Genomic DNA, 18886 nt, shown 5'->3' on the forward strand with positions numbered 1-18886 from the left:
ATTTCAGAAATTTATGTAAGATTTCAAAAAATACCAGTTCCCTTTCATGTTTCGCAAAAATGTAAAAAGTGTGACTTTTTTCTATTTTCGTGTATTTGAGTGCGGGGTGCATACTCTTACCCCTAAAAAATATGAAAATATTTCACAGCCTCGTAAAATTTCATGAAATATTTCAATATTGCACTGAAATTTTCAATCTTTCATGTCTTCCTTACGTTTCATGCCACTCTGACTCTACTTAAGTTCAGCATCTTCCGTCAATTTTATTTGGTGTATTTTCCGAAGAAAATACACTATTGCATTCTGTGGTGTTGGATCCAGAGCTGAGATCTTGTGAGGAACACCGATCACGAGTCGTAGATCACAAAAATATATGCACTTCAAATTCATGAGTGTATGTATACTGTATGTACGTATGTATGCATTTCCGCCTTTTAAAGATTTTTTTTTAAAATTACCTTTTCATCCTATGCGCTTAGGGATTTTAGTATTTTTAGTCTGAAACAAATCATTCATGGCAAAGAAAAGGGTGGGATGAACTACTGTCCCCTGCTAATTTGGAGGAAAACATTGGCACTAAGGACTGATGGATTCACAACATCCCCTCCCTCATTAAGATGTTTTTCTATTTTTGTCTAGGGGTACTTTCAGGGGTACAATGCTCGAACAAAATCTTAGAATAATGTAGGTATACATGTCTACAACTCGTTACATCATGTAGGTAAGGAGGCAAAAGTTAAATAGATTAAAGGATATCTGATGACAATGACAGAGCTAAATTCCTGTCCACCCTGACCACCCCCTCCCTCCTAACTTTAAGTGTTGGACTGAGAGTGCCGTTTCTGACAGTTCAAGTCATCTTTTAATGTCACTTCATCAAACTAGTTTTGACTGAGCTAAATCAGATTTTTCGAACTTCTACTGCAAAAAATTGAGTATCTGATCAACCAGGTCTGCTTTACATTTTAATATATACTGCCTCAACTTGGGAGAGTTGGTAGGTATCCAGGAGTTGCTTTAATCCACAGTGTAAGTAAATGCACTGAAGTATCCTCTGAAGTCTGAATAATCCTCAGAAATTTGGGGGAAATTTTTAATTTATTAATAGAGCCGCGTTCAAAGAAGCTTATGCACTTTAAAAGTGAGATAGAATACCTGCCATTTTCTTTTTTATACAAGATTTAAATGCAAGGATTAATATTACAGATCCTCTGTCTCACTTTAAAAAGAGTGTAAACCCATGTAATGTGAATCTTGTCCTCAGAAAAACTTTGATGGGCTACGATTATAAAAACTGGAATGATCATCCAAATACACCCAAGAAAAGTAAAATCAGAAATTGACTAAGTTTTTTGACTCCAAAAATAAAACAGAAAAAAATCTAAAAAATTCATGGGATGTCTAAAATTCCTTAAATTCTGCTGGTATCAACACATATCTGTTCCGAGGCGACTAAAACTAGTTAGTACTGCCCTCTAAAAACTAATTTAGTGACATGGCTTACAGAGACAAAAAGAAAGTCCAAAGTCATGATATATTTTTATAACTTTTTAATAATTAAAAGGAAACAACATGAAATAGAGAGTACTTGAAAAGCATGTACAAACACTTTTTCTTAATGAGCTTACTGACTTTTGCATACACTAAATTACCGCCATGTTTTGAAGGTCTTAAAATTTGATGGCTTATGTGAAAAAATTCAAAGATTAAAATAGTCTACTTCTAAAATGTTCAGCGAAAGCTCTACTTTTGATGTAATTTTGTAGACATGCACACAAAGTGATAGAATAGAATACTGTCAGATGTGACAAACTGGTATACTGGTGCACTTACTGATAGAGAGTAAAACTTTCAACCCTCAATCAATAAAAAAAGCTGAATATTCTTTCTGGTTGAATGCAGTAAACTCAATTGAATTATATTTTTCCTTCCTGAGATTTTCAATTTATACATCTTTTTGAAAGATTTTAAAATTGCTCCTCAAGGGCGTAGAATATGGCAATCATTCCATCATTCCAAATTACAGGTATTCGATTTAATATTAGTGAAAGCTAACACATAGAAAAACGACTGAAGAGATTTGTCAATCATTTAGTTGCTGGCAGCCACTTTTTCTGCGCCATGTGCTTCATGGAATTTCTTCATTCTTGCTTCCAATTCTGGTCTGAAGTGCCGAATTAAACCCTGCAAAAATAAAATAAATCCTTAAAAAATATTCAGTGCAAAAAGTTGGTTCTGCTAATGGAATGAATGATTTCGAATGAGTCCGATTTGAAAAGAAAGTTTAATTGGACAAGATAATTTGAGGATTGATAGCAGAATTTCATAACTTAACTCTGTTTTTACACTTACTGGTGTCTCCAGGTTTCCACTAACACTTAAATAACACGTGGCCCCTCTTGCGAATAAAAAACAGAACAAATCTACAGTTCTTCATTATTCCCATCCATCTCAATAATGTGTTTTCCCGGCCATCCCACTATTCCACAACCAAAAAAATAACACAATGGAATTCTGAGTGATAAAAATTGAGGGGCTTGGAGGACAAGGCGCAAAACGAGAAGTGAGTCAGAACTTTTTTTTCTGCCATGAGGCTCCATTGAAACTTTTGAGCTTTGAAACTTTAAACACATATTTCTTGAAATAGCAAAAACTGCACTTATGCACCTTGTCCTCTGAATCCCTCAATTCTTCTTTCTCCCGAACTCATTATACCCATATGTATTTATGAGTTGTAAGTGCAGATGAACCAGATGAAAAATAAAATTAAGGAGAAAAAAACTATCTTCTCAATTCAGTTCATTTGAAAAAAATGATCAGACAGCATTTTTTCTTCCAAAACCTAAGAGATAAATCATGGAAATTAAATTCATAATTTATTATCATTATCATGGAAAAAAATTAAAGAAAAAAATAATTCCAATAAACTGAGGACCCGCTGAGAAGAAAGATGTTTATTTTTTATAGGCTTTTACCTCTATCTGGAAGAGCTTCAGTGGAGCTTGTCGATTCATGAAATTATGATGAGACCCAAGAGATGATTGAAATAACATAAATAAAAAGGAAGTGAGTAACTTACTTGAACTGGCCAGGCAGCACCATCTCCTAAAGCACAAATTGTGTGCCCTTCAATCTGCTTACTTAACTCCCACAGCATATCTATTTCAGCGGGTTGGGCATTGCCATCTACCATTCTGTAAATGATTTTGTTCATCCAGTTAATGCCTTCACGACATGGAGTGCACTGACCACATGACTCATGTTTGTAGAACATGATTAAACGAGCAATGGCCTTAACAATATCTGTTTGCTTGTTCATCACAATGATAGCAGCTGTTCCTAAACTGGTTTGCGCAGCGATAAGTCCGTCAAAATCCATAAGGACATCCTCACAAACGCTGGAATAAGACCAAGGCAGAAATGAATGGAGGGGTTAATATACAAATAGGTATTATGAAAAGACGACTAACTCAGCAAGAAAAACAGCCTCACTTTTTACAAATACATACATCTGGTCAAAAAGTTGTGTTACAATTTTTGGATCATTATTTAAAGAGAAAAATTTTGAAGAGTGCCATTATTTATAAACGCTGATGAAATTAGTACCTTGAGTAGCTCATGTGCAGTAAAGGTAAAATCACTCTTGAAGAGTGAAAACTATAAAAGCCACAAATGATGTGTTTAATTAGGAAAAAAAGGTATTCATCACGAAATTCCCTTCATTGTCCAGCTTGAATTTTTTCTTAGTGAGTAGAATATTATTGCAGAGGTTTCTGAAAATACACACTGTCCAATTAATTTCTGAAATTTAAAGGAGGGAAATTCTATTGAAATATTATTGAATTTTTTTACTGTTCACAGCTTCATTAATTCAGAATATAAAATTAATTGTGATTTGAAATCATTACCTTTTCGGGATAAGTGGAGTTGATGATCCACCTGGGATGATAGCCAACAGGTTGTCCCATCCTCCAGTAACATCGCCTGCATGTCGTTGAATCAATTCTTTCAATGGAATGGACATCTCTTCTTCAACAGTGCATGGATTGTTAACATGACCAGAGATATTAAACAGCTTGGTTCCTGAATTGCGAGGACGACCTAGTCCTAAGAACCACTCTCCTCCACGACGGCAAATTGTCTGGAAGAGCAAAACCCACAAGATTAAAATTAATTTCCAGCAACAGGAAAGATAATCTGATTAATTAATTTTAATAAAGCTCTTGTATAGGTTAAAAATAACTTTAATTTGGATTAATTCACTCTGCGTCTGTAGCTTTGAAAATGCAATACAAATTACATGGTAACACTTTTCAATCAGTTGAAAAACCAATTTTATTTGTTACATTTAAGAAAATATTCCTTTCAACATAGACTTTTCTTTGCTGCAGTGCTTGCACCAGGCGCAGCTGGAGATTACCATGAAAAGTTTGCAACAACCCTCTTCCTCCTCCTATCCACAATCGCCACTTTATTCTGAGCCTAGGGCAACGTCTATACATCAAAGTGTACATACTTTTACTATAAAGGTAGCCTCTGAACACAAAGCTGTGTATCATGGAGAGCGGTAAAAAGTCTTGCAATCATTTTTATCCTGATTACTTTGATGCATTGAAACCAGAAGAAAGAAAGAATGGTTCAGAGGAAAGGATATGACTAGGAAAATAAATTTGACTTAATACCTACATTAAATCAGTCAAATACACTCTTGCCAATACAGTCAATCGACTGATCAATGGATTTTATATTAGCTGCTGATCAACATTTTAAAAAAAAAACTAATGTGTGTAAAAAAATCTTGAGTAATATTCCTTCAACCTCTTTGACGTGATCATGAATATAAAATCGATATCAAAGATAGTAGAACCTCACCGGTGATACAGCGACTGTTTCAACATTAGCCACAGTTGTTGGACATCCAAACACACCAATGTCAGCTGGGAAAGGGGGCTTCAGACGTGGTTTTCCTTGTTTGCCCTCAATAGACTCAATCAGTGCTGTTTCTTCTCCACAAATGTAAGCACCAGCACCTCGATGCACAAAGACATCAAAATCATAGCCGGATCCGCATGCATTTTTACCAATTAAACCTGCTTGATAGGCCTGATGAAGAGAAAGAAAAAAATTAATACCAATGGAAACGAGGATTTCGGGTAAAAATTGCATAAACTACTGCCTTCAACACTACAGTTGGAGAATGAGATGAAGTTGGTGTTGAAGTTAGTCTTCAACAGACTGATTTCGAATTTTAAGAAGAAATTAAGTAATAGTTTTATGAGGGAAAGATATTTACTCAAGAGAAAAGATACCAAGTTCACATTGTAAAAAATCTGCCAGGCGGGTAAAGGTGGGGATGGTGTGAATAGACCTAGAATGTTTTAGTCTTCAACAGACTGATTTCGAATTTTAAGAAGAAATTAAGTAATAGTTTTATGAGGGAAAGATGTTTACTCGAGAGAAAAGATACCAAGTTCACATTGTAAAAAATCTGCCAGGCGGGTAAAGGTGGGGATGGTGTGAATAGACCTAGAATGTTTTTGCTGGGGAAAACAGTAGTTAACTTGCCATAAGACGCTTTAAAAATTAGCAACTTGAATACTTTGAGGGTCTTGACTCCTACCAATGGACATACCTCCATGATGGCGACTTGCAAATTTGAGGCTTCATTGTAAAATTCTCCACGAATATAGATGTACGCTGCTCGAGCACCCATTGCTCTACCTGCAACCAGGCAACCTTCAATTAATTTGTGGGGGTCATGTCTCATGATTTCACGGTCCTTGCATGTACCTGGTTCTCCTTCATCAGCATTGACAACTAAATATTTTGGCCTGAAAAAAAAGTGAAAAGAATATAAGTTTGCCTGAAAGTCAAATAACGGTTATTTATGTGAGAATTATTTAGAAAATTTGACATCATGAAAATGGAAAATTGTATAGGATTCCATTCCTCTAGAAAGATGTACAGTCCAAACAGATTAGACTTGTGTAAAAAATTTCATTTACTACGGATGAAAGAATCATTTTTAATGAATTAATGCCATACATTTCAATTAGAGGACAAATTAAATTGAAATGCACAACTCAGAATTTACCTTCCATCAGATGGCTTATTCATGAAACTCCACTTCATTCCAGAGGGAAACCCAGCTCCTCCACGTCCTCGTAATCCAGATGTTTTTACCTCATCTTGAAAAAAATAAAGGAAAAAAATGATAAAATAAAACAAATAGTTTAGTCAATTATTTTAAAAGCTTCAGTCTTGCATTTTAAGCTCTGTTACTTATTATATAAACATAAATGAAGGAATATTAATCGTCAAAGAGCAAAAATTCATCATAACTTTTCATAAAAAAATCTGTTATTTACGGTTTGGGGGCGATAATAATGTTTCATCCATGGAAAGTTATGATGCACAATGACAGGGATTGGGATTTGGAGAAGGAGACCAAGAGAATAAAAGGATTTGAGGAGATAAAGCAACTCACAATTCTTTACAACTTGAAATTGATCCTTGACAGAAAAATATTGCAAATGATTGTGGTGTGGATTTTAATTCAGTTTTTATGAAATGAGATTTGTAGGGTCTGTGAGACAATGGGTCTATTGCAAGCAAGAGATACAGCCAACTGAATACACTTGTGAAGAGAAACTTCGCAAAAAAATCACGTTGGGCACATAAAAAAAGTCGGGAATCCACTTCTTAGCATGCAATCTGCGTAGTTTGTAACATGCTTTTTCAACTTTACAGCGTATGCGGCCAGTCTCTCTTAGTGGCTGGCAGTCAGATTTGCCCAAAGAGAGACCTAACCTAAATAAACAAACAATCTTGCAAACTATTAAAACTCTCCTTGCGGAAGATTTTATTGATTCAAAGCTTTCGTTTTTGCAAAATAAAGAAAGAAAAAGGAAACAAATGCCTGAAAACAAATGAAATCATACAATAGAAAAAGTTAATCGTTTGTTTGCATTGGGTAGTTCTTTCTTACTCCTCTGCCTGTGCAAGCGGGAAACTTGAAAAAGTGTGATACAAACTACGCAGATTACATGCTAAGGAGCGGATTTCAGACTTTTTGAATGTATCCGTTGTGATTTTCGAGCAAATTCACCCTGAATAAATGTATTCAATTGGCTGTATCTCGTGCATGCAACGACCCAATTCTGTTAAATTCTAGGATTTAGATGTTATGCTGCAAATTTTTACGAAATTTGTCATGATTTAATGACCTTTGATTAAAAAAGGAGGAAAGTGATAAGAATGCGTTACTTGATATCTATTTTTTTCATGTTGACTGCTTTGATGATGAAGGCAAAAAATCTTAGGAAAGTTTTTCCCATGAAAACTTTGAGAAGCGCTAAGCTAGAAGCCACACCAGTGACAGGCATATTTACACTGCTCCACAACTGAGTGGCATCAAATTTGTTTAGCGAATATAATTAGCTACAATCAAGTCAAGTTTTTCAGATCAATACAACTTACTCAAAATGTAGTCGGGTCCTCTAAGAATTATCTCTTTTGTTTTGTACCAGTCACCCCTCTTCAGAGCTCCTTTTAGTCTCCAGTCATGACGTCCATAAAGATTTGTAAAAATTCGATCTTCATCACTGAGTGGCCCGTATTTGTCCTGAAAGGCAAGAAAATGTAGGGATTACCTTTGTAATTAACATGGGAGATTACCATATGAGTTGCAATTGGCACTGCAAAAAATGACAAATGGTCTGAGAGGGGCATTCTGCTTTAAAAGAAACTAATTTTATTTGCTTTTATTTGGACGACTTTAACCCAGAGGGATTTTATTTCAGAGGTTCCATCATAAGGCTAGCTACGTTCAAAGGGGTTAATAAGTCTTATTTGGGCCTTGAATCTCAATTTAAGAAATTACATACAATGAGGAGACTCTGAGAAAAGCTCAAAAGTCAATCTTAAGCTTACCATTTGTGATCAATGACATCCCTGGGAACACAATAATAATGAGCGAATTAAAATTTCGAAACTAAAATTTGTAGGATAGGTAATTAGAGATAAACGAAGGAAAGCATTCTTTACCTTCAATGGTGGTGTTGGTGGTGGGGTGGAATAGTTGCAAACAGTCTGACATGTGTTGACGGCAGGTGCTACAATGAATCCTGCGGAAAAGAATATAAAACGTTATTGAGAACTAAAAACTTTCATAAAAAGTTTAAGTGCATAAAAACATTGAGAGGAGACTTTTTTGTAAAGCTTAGTGGGGCATTCATTCTGGAAAAAGTGCATTCCCAGCAAATCATCTACAATTCTAGAGTGTCTGGTATATTTAAAGACTTGAAGGCAATGTTTTAAGGACTTCAAATAATACTCGAGTCCACACCAAATGAGTTTACGCACTTTTCGACTGCAACAGAAGATTCGCCATCTTGCTTTTTGCATTTATTTTAAATGTGAAAGTGACATCAGGTGATCATCGGTCATGGTCTAGAAGTGGGTAAACTTACTTGGCATGGACTCTAGCAGGGAGCTTCCATTTCATGAAAAACGAGGGCTTCATTGGGTATTTTAGGAACCCTCAAAGTCAAGAAACGAATGCTAGCAAGACAGGAACTATGGCTCATATCTTGCATCGCATCCGGTTATGTAACAAAGATGCAGTAATTTCATACTGGGTTTTCTTACTTCAGAAAAAAAGTTATCTCTGCAAGACTTGCAGACCATGAGTTTTTCCATGTTTATACTACTAACCATGCATGTCATGTAGTAAGCAAGAGTCGTTTCAAAAATATTCATTTTGTTAGGCTTCTCTGTTTTTTTTCTACAAAGATGACTCGCTAATTGGAACGTAACAACATATTTGTTGGATAAAAAATCAATTGTTCAAAGTCCACACTTAGAACTACAATCATCTTTAGTTACATAATGAGTCCACAACAATTTTCATGTTTAAGTCAAAGGCATCTAGACCAGCCGTATTTTCTTTGAGATAATTTTTTGTAACGATGAGAAAAATTAGAGAGAGAGGCTTCCACTGTATGAAAACTTTGAAGCGCACTAAAAAATGTTTGATGAAATGCTGCTAAAGGGATGTATTCAAATTTTTGAAATAACCCGATGAGGCACAAACATAATTGCATGGATCTTACAGTCATTCTAGGCCGAAAAATTAAAACCTTCAACTAGAGTTGCAAGCCAGGTTTCTATGTTTGTATCTCTTCCGTTTGACATACCTGTAGAAGTAAGTACGGTTGCACAACTTGTGAAAAACTTTGAGTTTTGACAACTTGGCCGATAATGAGCTCATTCAATAACCCAAAAGTCATTGATTAAAAGAGGCAAACGTTCTTTGAAGTTAAATCCTCATTGTCTCGCTCCATGGATAAAATGGGATGAATAAACGCTTTTAATAGGATTCGAAAGCGAGTGTCACAGTGCCAAGAGTTTCAGGTGGCTGCCTATGCCATTTAACAACGCGCAAGTGAGAAGAATTCTTTGTCATGGCAACTGATTCATCCAGTTGCAACAGTCATTTCGTTGATAATGAGACTAATGAGTGATCTAAAGAAAAATTTTGGTGGTGGGCACTCTGGACCATAGCACTACTTACGCTTCTCTAGCGGCTAATAAAAACATTGGAAGATAAAAGCAATCAAGCTGAAGTAAAGGAACTTACCAAACTGTCCTTTTCCAAGCACAGCTCGACCCAACGATGACAAAGCCATCTCACAATAATGTTTAAAATAAATTCAATAAATTAGTTTTGATGATAATGCGACACTAGGAAACAATTGTCCATAACCTTCAAAGTGCCTTCATAACAAATCGCCAGCTGTTGGCTACGTACGTCACCGACAGTCTTTATATAACTTTTTGAAGGCGGCAAAATTCAAACTTGCGCTCCGAAAGCCGTGTACTAAGGATCTTTCGTGAAAATATTCCTGTTAAAGGTCGGCATATCTAATTAGTCTGCACTTATGCCAAAAAAATTCGAAAAAGTGAATTCTCTGATGATGAAAGTGTTTCAACTCCTGATGGCGACTGTGCAACAGAGAGTAGTTACTTCAAAGCCACATCAGTTCGCCCTCAATTTTTCGTGTCAGCAGCATTAGCTCCCACGTGATCGAATAGTGGTACCTACATCATCCCCCTTGCAAGAGTCATCCATGCGGCCTCTGTCGAGCCGACAGAGTTTCTTCTTTCCGTTTCAGCCTTCAATTTGAACAGCTGTCAACTATTTCGACCTGTGGGAGCTGTTTTAGCCTACCCAGTCGAAATGAAGGCGAACAGTGCTTCGTGTCTTAAGGCGGATTTGTGAGTCGCTGAATTTTTTTCCCCTTTTTAATTACCGTTTTTATAGTACGCATATATTCTCTTTGATAAAGAACGTAGTAAGTATTCCTTCAACATTGCAAACCTTCGCAGGTCATGAAATCGACGAGCCAAATGAAGGAATTGATATGTGATTTCCTTGAGAATTTTACAAAACATGTGAGGCTTCCGAGGCAATGCTTAGGGAACGCTTGGGAATGATGCATTTTTGAATTGTTTGGGAATGAATTTTTGCTAGTTTTACAATTCATAAATAGCGGAAATATGCATTTCTGTTTGGTAAAGATTAATTGGACCGCGTTTAGCAGAAAGGGGCCAAGCCACGTCAGCTATTGCCAAAATTGACTGGGCGATTTAATATTGTACAAGAGAATGTTTGTGCGGATTTTTTTGAACATTTTAAAGAATTTGCTTCGCACTATGCAGAAAATTCACTGACCTTTGCACAAAAATCCACTTTACCGTTTTCATGTAAAAAATTAAAACGCCCAATTAAATTTGGCAATAGCTGATGTGGCTTTGGTTCCTTTCTGCTTAACGCGGTCCAATTGCGAGGGTCGCAAGGAGGGGAGCGGCAATTAGAAGAACGCAGATGAAGCTTTTCATTTCATGGGTGAGAATGGATATATGATCTTTAATATTTTTTTAGTGGGTCTCAAAATATAATTTTTCGATGAAGATGATTGAAAATCGAAGCCTCTGCTGCAATTTTCTGGATACCCTTGTGAAAATTTAGCTTGACAAATTCAGATTCCAAGATTTCCAATAGTTTCTGTAGCCGGCTGTACAATTTCTTATAGCTTTTTATAGCCGATGGCGATTAAGCAACAGCCAGACGATAAAGTGTATGCTAAACGTTACTAAATACGGATACTAGGACTTAGTTAGTTTTTGGACAACCGCTCTCTTTTTGTGCCGTAGTATCTCGATTTATCTTGCGAGGAAAGCTCCGTACTTTTGAAGGATGCCTGTCATTCTTAATATGTTGGAGCGCCTTCCATTTCTTATGGTACTGTGCAATACCTCTGGTGTGAAATAGTTGCTTCAGACGCCGTGGCACGCTGTGGCGCGGCGGGCGGGCAGAGAGCGCGATACGCGCATTGGCGCCTACAAACCTAACAGGGATACTTCACGCATTGCGCAATGCGTGAAGTATCCCTGTTAGGTTTGTAGGCGCCAGTGCGTCGCCGCTTCGCTTTGTGTTAGGCTCTGATATTTAATCTCGAGGAATCAGCGTTTTACAACTCATGATTTTGAAATGTTTGCACACTCTGTACGGACTATTCTCATTTTAATTGATGAAAAAAAATATGTTTTAAAGGAAAATATAATGTGTGTTTTGTAAATATTGAGGTAGTTCCGTATCAAACTTAATGATTTCCAAAGCACACGAATTTCTGCACAATTTCTTATAGCCTTTTATAGCCAATGGCGATAAAGTGTAAAGCCCGGCGATAGGAACTATAGCCCGACTGTATACTTTTTTATAGCTTCGTATAACCCGGCTGTATGATTTGCTTCGCTTTCTACAGCCAGCTATATGGTTTTCAATAGCCTTCTTTAGTCGTCTATGAGAACTCCTATGGTATTTTGAAACGCAGCTCCTATCACCAATTTTTACAAGGGCACTGGAGGAATATTACAGATTTTTAAACCTTTGTCGAAGAAATTTCTCACAATCGTTGAATTCCTGCGCTTAAAATTCGGAGTAAGTATTGTTTTTTCGCATTCATCAGTTTTTGACTTGCACAATTGTCATCCAAACTTCCAAACAGTACGCGCTGGAACCAAGTGATAAAATACAAGAAAAGGTTGAACAGAAAACACTAAAACGGAGATCTTACAAAACATTTAATTTAGGTAGGTAAGTATGGCACAAATTTTTGAACGTAGCGAATTCTGTACAAAATTGAAAGAAGGAAATGGTAATATCCATCGCCTAATGACTGAAGGTAACTCAGAAATTAGCACAATATCGACGCTTTGTTTTTGGGTCTGTTTTGCATATCTGTTGCGGGTGGCACATAGTATTAGCGCATCGAACTCCTCCTGGAAAGAAACACAAGGCAGTGAATATTATATCAATGTAAAAGAAAAAGTTGAATGGGAGAAAATATAGACTATGTCATTCCATTTCATATTACTAAATTTGTTGATGGGCATGTACCATAGCTTTGAAAAGGGATTAAATCTATTTCGTTTTTAGTAAAAAGAACAAGCAAAATAAAAGAAGGAATGAAACAAACCAGCCATCTTCCTTCATCTCAGCATTTCCCATGTTGAAGATAGACGTGCATGCGACATTTTTTCGTCATTTGAAACCTGCAGTATTTGCCTAACATAAAATTTTCATAATGTTCGAACAGTCAGTAGTTAAATTACGTTGAATTGGCAACTTGCGTGTTGTGTCCACGTCGTAAAAAAGGTCAGATAAATCTATCAACAGTTAGTAAATCAGTTGATTTAACGTTAACTAGACAGTGTCGTTAGATGGAAATCGCCATCTAATGGCAAAAGTCGTAGGTTATACAACAATATTACAACTTCTTTGCTGCTAAAATTAGAGGACAAGTGATTTCTTGCCCCATATTTCGGTTCGTTTAAAAACGCACCATGTTGTTGCTTTGGATTACCCATCAGGGTCAAAAAAGAGGAAAAAGAAGGAATTGAAAGCGAGTATACATCCACTGATGGCCGCTGCTAGTGCACTATTAGGCAGATAAATTTTAAGTACGAGTATGTATCTACGCGAATAATTTAAAAAGGAAAAGATCAATTTTTTCTATCACTCCACCGATACTATACCTATTTGTTAAAATTCATTCGATTACTGCACTTTCCTTCGATCATTGATATTTATCAGGCGATCATCATGAAAGCAAACGAAAAAATGCACATTGTAAGCAAAAAGCTCACCTGAGTTTGAGCTGTCAAATTTTTTGTCGGAGCTCTCAACAGCGCTGGTAGCAGCACAGGACATAGAGCCACAAATATTTGGACAACACTTACGATCCTCTCCACATTCCCAATCGCTCATGCAGCGAGGAGCGCATGACGTCACAGAGAGGCGAAGAGGACAAAACCCGGTTTTACCTGAAATGAGAAATTTAGTAGATACCTTGAGCATAGCTGTCAAATGTACGTATTTCTACCAAACAGAACCATTATATAGGAGGGTGGGTAATGCAAGGTATGCTCGTCAGTTCTCGGGTGATGGGTGCAGTATCACAAGACAATGTAGGCGCCCCGCGTCGAAATCCTGTTCCACAAGTTCTCCGCCTATGAAAACGCTATTTTACATTAAGAATCATGGAACACTCGAATGTTTACTCGCGTTACTATTGTTACCTTAAATATTCTAAAGTCCATAATTAGGATTTAAATGCTGCACGAGGATGTCAAAATGGATGAAATGCGACTTCCTAGACGCTGACAAATTTTCTCTGAGGACTTTTTAATGTCATGACGCGAGGCTCTGGGCGTGACTTGGTCACACTGGTGCAGAATTGATACTAAGATTTATGTATGAGGAATTCAAAAATGAGCGTTTACGCATATAGGTTTTTTTAGCATGTATCATAAGTTCATTAATGTGGTTTGCCCATTTTTAATTGTGTAATAAGCATGAACTCTTGAATTTCTATGAATTTATTTTCTTTTACGCCGATAAATTTTACGCCATAAAATTTTAGATCCCGATCTAATTCTTGCGTGTACTTTTTCTTTCAGATCAAGAGATTTTTCATTTCATTCCATTTTCATGTGAACATCGAATGATTTTTTTTTTTTCGTAAAGTCAAAGAGTCTCTTTGAAACTTTTTTTTACGAGTTATTATCATAATTGTGTGTGTATATTTCAGAACTATGTACAAGTAGTAGCCTCTGAATCTACACAAACACGTATAGCAAAAGCAAAATACTTACTGGACGTGAAGTTGAAAGCAGGTTGCACTAACAAGAAAATTGGCAGAATGACACCAAAAAGGCACTTCAACGGTATACCTGAAACGCAAACGAGAAATCGACTTACTTCAAAATCAGACAAGTATTTCCAGCAATGGATAAAATGTTTTTACTGATGCAGCCTCTTCGTCATATTCAGAGCCCATGATTCATTGTGGTGAATAATTTTGGAGAACGCAACTGGAAAACTTTGATACACAAGTCGTAGCTGACATATACGAGTTTTTGCAGACAAGTGGCAAATTTAACAGTAAAAAAGAAAAAAAAAATCTAAAAAAAATACAGACATCGTAGCTTCTCTTGCCGTTTAATGCTGTTTAATTTTACGTAAATAAACCATATTTGCACAATAGGAAGTTCAGAAATCAACTTTTGCGACGTTGCAGAAGCAGACTCCCTGCCACACTCAACGCAATTTATTTAAAATTATCATAATTTTTCATCTCCTTCGGCAGAATATTCTGTACATATTTCAAGCAATAAAGTTAGCTGCTTTCTCATTTAAAAAAAAAAAAAAATTGAAAAAATGAGTAAACAAGAAGCTGGAACATTTCCGCAATCCTTCGATCCCAAGATTGCAGGCTCGCGGTGTGAACACTAATAGGCAACGAGGATATCCTAACCCTGCATTAACTCCTAACCGTGGTAATAACGTCTTTTATGAATAAATTCAACCTTTCCGCTCATGAAAGAAAAAATAATTTACTAGGATTAAATTGCACGCCAAACGTCACTATGACAGTCTCAGTAATATGAAAATATGGCAACATCAATCTTGACGCTAAGCTTAAGCTGTACACACTTTGAATTCAGTTCCCGTAACAAATGAACAATAAAAACGTTAATAGCTGAGCTAGAAGTTGATTTCAGTAGTTTTCGTTGCGCGAATCGTGTTCTGCATGAAATTTCGTTGAAGAATCATTTATCAAAATGCTCAAATTCTTAACCTGTTTAATGGTACATTTAATCTAAAATATAGCAAACATAGAAAACTTATATAAATTTTCTCAGAAAAAATATTTTATCGGGAGAAACGAAGCAACGTTGGACTGCTCATACGGCGTCGAAACACAATTTTAAGCCCCATTTTTCGATGCCGCGATTATCCTAACGCGAGTTCGGATGATCGCGCGGAACACGGTGCGGTCGGTGTCAAACTCATCAGCGCCTGCAAGACTGTAGGAATACTTCGCGCATTGCACCAAACAGTGCGGTCGGCGTCGAAGACATGACAGCGCCTACAAGACTGCATGAATACTTCTCACACTGCACCAAACGCAATGCGAGAGTTTTTAGCGATAACCACTCGACCACGGGTATACCACGGCACATTACCGCTACCTGGATTGAAGAAGCATCACATTGTGAAGATGACTCGACGCACGACTGAGATCCCTTTCCTGGCTTGCGCGACGCTAAAATCGCCGCAAAACTAGGACCACGCGTCATTTTATTTAACGGTCCCTGTCCGGTTTTTGCCACAATTTAAGGGTAAATAAGTATTCTAAGGGTCTTAATTGCAGCGATTCAGCAACTCGGACGATGTTTTAACGATGCAGCAATTCTGAAACGTGATTCTTGTAAAATTAATTTTGATTTGATGAAAAGAAAACAGAACGAACGGAAATATCGCGTCGAAATTTTTTGTGATTTCATTTCAAATCATTCGGGGAATTTCTCGGGAACTCCTACAAAAACTGTGTGCAGTTTTATTAAAAAAAATTGATTAAAAATAAAAAAAAATGAGTAGAGATTTGCAACGTTGCAATCGGAGATAAGAGCACTTTTTTCCGCGTGCAAGCGCCAATTTTTCGCGTTCAGATGGCATGGAACCTAGTTTTGTTCGGTTTACTCAGCATAGTCAGACTTTCCGGTTCATTAGGCGAAAATTCAGATACAATCCCATTCATGTTCCGAAGAGTGGGTTTTATCAATCTTTTTTTTGTTTTCAAGGAAAGTAGCCGCTTCGAATGTCAAGAAACGTCGTTCTTCAATTTCCTCGTATACTTTTTTGACAATCTAAATTTCTAATCATTTCGCACCACATGTACGCAAGTAGGACACTGCGTTTCAAATACCGCTGGAATTTACTGCAATAAAAGTGCCAATTTTTACCATAAAATTGCAAATTTTTACCATGAAATTGCAATATTTAACATCATTTGGTCAATAAATGTCAATTTGAAACAATCGTTAGTATGAGTTCTACGCGGGAAAAGAAAGGTAGGGGATTTTGCAAGGCTAAAAATTGCAATTTTATTGCAATAAGTTTCGATAAGAGGAGCCACTTCAATCAGTGAATGGACAACATACACAACACTTCGGCACCGTAGCAATAATTATTTCGTAATTGAAATTAATTGCAATCTGTGCTACCCCGCACTTTTTAGGAATTGCAAAATATCCTAATCGAGCACACTAGCTACCTATTACAGGTTTTGCCACCAAAAAAATCATGCTTCACATTCATCCGCGTTGCTTTTAATCGCGTGCAACAGATACCAATTTTTTTAACATTTGACGAAACTATTATTTTGTTTAAATAACTCGCTTGGAACTAAGTTTACTGGCAATACTCACTCATTTTCTGTGGTCGCAATTTGCAAGTTGTACACATAAACTGATGGAGGAGCGACTCATTTGCCTGTGTAGGCGCGAAATCCAGTCACCAATGGTGCACTGATTGTTGTCGGGAGCCTCAGGCAAGGTTCATTTCCTGGGCCACCGCTTCGTCGCACACAGAGCAGAACCTCATTGTCAAGGATTTTTTTCTCCAGGTCCATCACTGATACCTTTTAATACAAATATTCCCATGTTACGTACCATATTTATGTTTGAAAAAAAAAAAAAAAAAAAAAAAAAAAAAAAAAAAAAAAAAAACACAAAATAACGGGTAACCAAGAATAAAAAACAATAAACATAAAACCTGGGGCCTTTCGGTGTGGTCTGAATCCCCTCTTCGACCAGGAAACAGAAATATTACGTAGGACCTTTGTCATAGAGCCTTTTTAATAACCTCACTTTTTGTTATCACTCTGGTTATCACGAATGGGAGTCTAGGGGTTTTTATTTTTAAATTTTTTTAAATATATTTTTGTTTTCTGATCGAGGAGGGAGTTGAAAACATCCCGGAACGTCTTAGGCGTTGGGTTCATCGTTTCTTAGCCTTGGCTACCCGTTTTCTGGCATTTTTTAGTTGAATTATTCGAGCTATATTTGAGTGTTATTCTTTTTTGAAAATAATTATAAAACCACTGCAGTTTCTTTGTTTGAATTCCGGAAATATTCTTCTAATTTGTAGGTAGTATTAAAGGGTTGGTGGAAAATGCAACTTGCTTTGTGAGGGTGGGTACGTGTCTAATGAAGAAGAAGTGAATAATGAACTATGAAGCTTCAATAAATATCCATTTTTCAACGCGCGTGCAAAAACGCCTTCAAAAGAGTGAATATGCAACCCCGCGACGGCAGTGCTCGAATAGTTATCGCTCGGGGTCGGATCAATTTTTGAAATAATGTGCCATCGTAAGTTCGTAACTGCCGAGAGGACAAACAGTATCGCGATATGTATTACACCGGTAAGGACCCATTCAAAGTAAAAAAGGATTTGCGGTCATACATTATAGAAGACTGGTGGGGTTGTCATCTTGTCACTAAGCGTGTCTAGGAAATATTCTTACTTTGATAAATATTTCTGTCATATGCTATGGTCAACTCAATAACCATTATGCATGTGAATCATGGTAAAAAAAAAATAAGAAGTCTTCATTTGACAAAATGTCTGATTTGGCCATTATGGCCTGCGACAGAGCTATCAATTTGCCACTACAAAGGTTCGAGTTTTACCCACAGTGCGTCGGTCGCTCCTGTACGTCACCATGTTGCCATGCTAAGGCAAAACGTCGTATCAACACTCAAATGTTGTCAAATTTCCCTTGATAAAATATATATTTTTCAAGCAATACCGTGGATATTTTCCCTTGAATTTCCAGATATTTTAGATTACATCACATAAGAAATCGTGTGAAAAATTATCTGAAAAATGTTCAGAGGGCTCCTAGAAATATGGTTTTTTCATCAAAGGGAATTTGGCAACATCTATTGGTTGATACAGATCTCTTCCTTTTCACGGTAGTGTGGGTGACCACTGTTCGCGTCAACGCTGTTAATAGTTTAATGGTTGCAAGGCCACGTCGTGGCGGATTCAAGTACTCTGTCGTTTGTTGTGCGAAAAATTAGAGTCTCGAGTCGCAGATCCTGCGCCTTATATAACCCCACGACCCATACTACCGTGCTAAGGAAGAACGCCGTATGAACATTCAAGAGTTGCCAAATTTCCTTGGATAAAATGTTTATTTTTGAGGAAATTTATGAATATCTTTTTCCTTAAATTTTCAGAATCTTTGGGTAAAATTGCGAACTAAATTATCTGAAAAATTTGGAGGGAAATATTCATAAATTTACCGGGAAATTCGCGTTTTATCAAAGGAAATTTGGCAACGCCTGAAGGTTCATACGGTGTTCTTCCTTAGCACGGCAGCATAGCTCAGAGCCTGTTTCCGGTCGTGCGTCTAATATTATAGCCGAAGCCACGAGCAGGGGCCACCGCTCCTAGAATCTGCTGGTTTGA

General features: G+C 36.8%; 2 protein-coding genes across 2 annotated transcripts; both read right to left on the minus strand.

The window, feature by feature from the left end:
• Window positions 1-1533: 1533 nt before the first annotated feature.
• On the minus strand, window positions 1534-9829 carry ND-51 (NADH dehydrogenase (ubiquinone) 51 kDa subunit). The gene is made up of 9 exons (XM_019047860.2): window positions 9641-9829; window positions 8047-8126; window positions 7480-7624; window positions 6095-6188; window positions 5633-5831; window positions 4873-5103; window positions 3909-4141; window positions 3080-3398; window positions 1534-2184 (listed from the first exon to the last, which is right to left on the minus strand). The coding sequence occupies exons 1-9, from the start codon at window positions 9687-9689 to the stop codon at window positions 2092-2094; spliced, it is 1443 nt and encodes a 480-aa protein (XP_018903405.1). The 5' UTR covers window positions 9690-9829; the 3' UTR covers window positions 1534-2091.
• A 2301-nt stretch (window positions 9830-12130) lies between these two features.
• LOC109034566 (waprin-Thr1) lies at window positions 12131-16994 on the minus strand. The gene is made up of 4 exons (XM_019047786.2): window positions 16840-16994; window positions 14221-14298; window positions 13213-13389; window positions 12131-12345 (listed from the first exon to the last, which is right to left on the minus strand). Exons 1-4 carry the CDS (start codon window positions 16874-16876, stop codon window positions 12254-12256), a joined length of 384 nt encoding a protein of 127 aa, XP_018903331.1. The 5' UTR covers window positions 16877-16994; the 3' UTR covers window positions 12131-12253.
• Between the last annotated feature and the right edge of the window lie 1892 nt (window positions 16995-18886).

The sequence above is a fragment of the Bemisia tabaci genome, chromosome 1, assembly GCF_918797505.1.
Source record: "Bemisia tabaci chromosome 1, PGI_BMITA_v3".
Classification (NCBI taxonomy): Eukaryota; Metazoa; Arthropoda; class Insecta; order Hemiptera; family Aleyrodidae; genus Bemisia; species Bemisia tabaci.